The sequence below is a fragment of the Saprolegnia parasitica genome (genome assembly GCF_000151545.1).
Source record: "Saprolegnia parasitica CBS 223.65 unplaced genomic scaffold supercont2.860, whole genome shotgun sequence".
NCBI classification, from domain to species: Eukaryota; Oomycota; class Saprolegniomycetes; order Saprolegniales; family Saprolegniaceae; genus Saprolegnia; species Saprolegnia parasitica.
Window position 1 is genome coordinate 1 of NW_012157254.1, and position 3,000 is coordinate 3,000.

The 3,000-nt window shown below is 55.4% G+C and overlaps 2 protein-coding genes across 2 annotated transcripts; one reads left to right on the plus strand and one right to left on the minus strand.

Annotated features, from left to right (window-relative positions):
* Window positions 1-2,207, plus strand: SPRG_17927 (hypothetical protein). The gene is made up of 11 exons (XM_012357340.1): window positions 1-210; window positions 256-354; window positions 402-476; window positions 530-709; window positions 756-944; window positions 987-1,053; window positions 1,104-1,328; window positions 1,371-1,479; window positions 1,525-1,768; window positions 1,820-1,937; window positions 1,984-2,207. The coding sequence occupies exons 2-11, from the start codon at window positions 331-333 to the stop codon at window positions 2,112-2,114; spliced, it is 1,362 nt and encodes a 453-aa protein (XP_012212730.1). The 5' UTR covers window positions 1-210; window positions 256-330; the 3' UTR covers window positions 2,115-2,207.
* Window positions 2,208-2,461: 254 nt separating this feature from the next.
* SPRG_17939 (hypothetical protein) lies at window positions 2,462-2,876 on the minus strand (the record flags this gene model as incomplete). The annotated part of the gene is made up of 1 exon (XM_012357341.1): window positions 2,462-2,876. The coding sequence occupies one exon, from the start codon at window positions 2,874-2,876 to the stop codon at window positions 2,598-2,600; it is 279 nt and encodes a 92-aa protein (XP_012212731.1). The 3' UTR covers window positions 2,462-2,597.
* Window positions 2,877-3,000: the final 124 nt, after the last annotated feature.

The following is a 3,000-nucleotide window of genomic DNA, read 5'->3' on the forward strand; positions in this document are numbered from 1 at the left end:
ACACGGAAGTCCAAGTGACGGACCGCCCCGTGACGCAGCAAGGAATGATGGGCATGCGCATCGGCAACCGCGGGCCCCGGGCGCCAAGTCCAAGACGCGTCGTACTTTACGGGCAAATTGCACCAGAAAACGTCCGAAATCACGTCCGAAATCGACAAGATCACCAAGGAGATTGAGCAAGATGCCAAGGACAAGAGTCAGTATGCGCAGGTACATCCACCGTCTCCAACGTTGCGCTCGAGCCCATTACTGTAGCTCGAGAAGAAGTACGAGCAGCTTGCCGTGGAAGTCCGGGACCTCGAGGGCCAGCTCGCCGACTACAACCTCGCCATGGACAAGCTCCGCAGCGCGACGGTAGCCTCTGCGAGGTTCAGAAGCAGGTGTTGTATGCCGCAGCGTAGGACCCGGCCGAGATTCGCCAAGTGCAAGAGCAGCTGCACAACCGCAACATCAAGGAGGCCGAAGAAGTCGATCGGGTACAATATTGTCGTATACAAAATAGACATATGGACAAGAAGACGACGACTAGATCTTCATCATGCGCCAAGACGAAGAGCGCACGACCAAGCACCTGGAAAACGAAATCCAAGCGATTCACATGAAGCAGCAAGACAAGATCAACCAGCTCGCACCCCAGAAGCTGGAAATGTACCGTGCGCTTCTGGAAGAGAACCACCACGCCGAAGCCGAGCTCGAGGCCAAGTCACAGGTGCTTGGATCCTCGCTGTCCGCACACAATTTTCATTTGAAACTAGGAGCTCGACATGCTCATGCAAGCCATTCGTGCCAAAGAAGACGAGCTGAGCATGGACAAGTACCGGGAGGAGTACGAGCACCTTGAACACCAAGCGCTGCGTCTCAAGAAAGAGTGCAAGATGGTTCAAGACGACCTCGCGACCGCGCAGATGGACCCGAACGAAGCGCGGAACCTCCTCCTTGCGCGCGTACGTCGATGCTCGGCATGCCCTTCTTCACACTCGCCATAGGTCAAAGATGACAAGATCAAGATGGAGCAAGTCGAAAAGCAGATTGTGGCCATCGACGAAGAGAATGGTTGCAACCAGTGTTGTCTTGATATCTCGATTGACATGTCGTCATGTTAGGTGGCCTCAAGAAGGCGCTCAGCGAAGGCAAGGCGGAGCTCGAGGAGCGCAAGAACGAAGGCGCCGATGGCAACACGACGAGCCACAAATACGACATGCTCTACCAGCGCGACCAAGAAATGACGCTCTTCATGGAGACCTTTGAAGAGAAAAAGGGCAAGGAGCTCGAGGGCCAGCGGCAGTCCCAAGCCATGGTCGTGCGCCTGCTCGAGCACATTTCGCTGGGTATCATCGTCTCTACCGTATGTCGTCTCATGCACGAGGCAGGGCTGGGCCGCCAGGACAAGATGCCAACGGCGGCTAAAGTGGAGGAAATGAAGGGCGACTTGACGTTCAAGGAACGCCAGCTCGAGTCGGCGCAAACGACCAAGACACGGTAAACCCATCGGGAAGGCGTGCATTCCATTATATTGAATCCTAGGCTCTCGATGGAGCTCGCGAAGCGCCAAGCCGAGCTGGAGAAGGTGAATACGCTAGACGCCAAGATCTCGGTCGAGCTCGGCTCGCTCAACACCAAGATGGACACGATGCAAAGCGACATGGAGGGCTTCAAGAACATCGACGAGATGAAAGACACGCACGCCAACACCAAGCAGCTCCTTCTGCGCTACAAACAGCAGTACATTCGCCGCCGGGATGCGATGAAGTCCCAAGTTATCTTGCTCGTACGTAGTACTCTCTGTATTCCATTTCGCTTATGTTGAATGACAATATAGTCCAACCAATACGAAAACGTCAAGCACACACTGGCCGGCAACGACACGGCCAAGACGCTCGACTCGCTCGAGCAAAAGCTCCGGCACCACGAGCAAACCATCTACCACCTCAAAGAATGTACGTCTCCACTTGATAATTTGAAACAAAAACACACCGCAACTAGTCATTGACACCAAGACGCGCGAAGTTGAGTACGAGCACGTCAAGCAAGACTGCCTCAAGCTGCTCACGGAGCTCAACACGTTCCGTATCAAGGCCCAAGGCGTCGCGCAGACGTCCACGATCGGCTTTTGAGCCAGCTCCTGGAACTCTATACATGTTGATATGCACCTAATTTGGACCGCACACACACTAATACATCAACGAGGCCAATGCCTCCTGGAAACATACGAACGCGCCAGCGATGCACGTTGTTTGCGTACTCGTACACCAGCTAGCTCTCTGCATGTCGAGCGCCTCGAGACGAGGTCTTGCGCGATCTCAACGACGAGCTCAAGCACGAGTCCGAGGCCTTAAAGGACGCGTCGAGGCAGGCTGTCATAGCTATCAGAAAGCTGGTATCGACGACGCTGCAGAGGGCTCACGGGTCCTCAAATCCGACGGTATCGGACCAATACGATCGGAGTAAGGACAGACCAAGGGTCGCAGGCAGTTTCGAAGGTAAGGGCTAAGCTATTCGAGTGTCGGGAAGCGCCATGGCGCGGGATAAGTCTCATCGATTCTTGGCATTGGATTCGGCAAGGACGACTTCCATTCGCGTTCCTGGTTGAAGCACTATTAGCTAATGCAATGTCCGCGCGCTTGGAGCTCGCGCGAGAGCGGCACGACGTAGCGCAGTAGAAACGCGTGCAGGCGCGGCACGGCGGGGTGACCTTCGGCGGCCGCGGGCGACGCGAGGCTAAAGATAAGGACGAGGCGGCGCAGGCGCTGGAGAAAGCGCTGGAGAGAGGGCGACGCTACATGTGTCTGCGCCGCGCAGAAGCGCCAGACGACACTCACGTCGTCGTGGTACAAACGCTGGACGTCCGAGAACGTCATGGCCTTGTTGCAGAGCATTGCTGAATGGCAAATTGAACGAGCAAGTGCGACGACGATGGCATGAGTGATGGGCGTGTCGTCGCATGATTTTCAAAAATCATTCTGAAACGACACCTTTCTGACCCGCGGCTGACTACTAGAA

Bases quoted from the DNA above. Each gene is read 5' to 3' on its own strand.
- SPRG_17927 (XM_012357340.1), top strand. From the start codon at position 331: ATGGACAAGCTCCGCAGCGCGACG. The intron at 710-755 runs GTGCTTGGATCC...ATTTGAAACTAG, and splicing joins AGCTCGAGGCCAAGTCACAG to GAGCTCGACATGCTCATGCA. The intron at 1,938-1,983 runs GTACGTCTCCAC...CACCGCAACTAG, and splicing joins CATCTACCACCTCAAAGAAT to TCATTGACACCAAGACGCGC.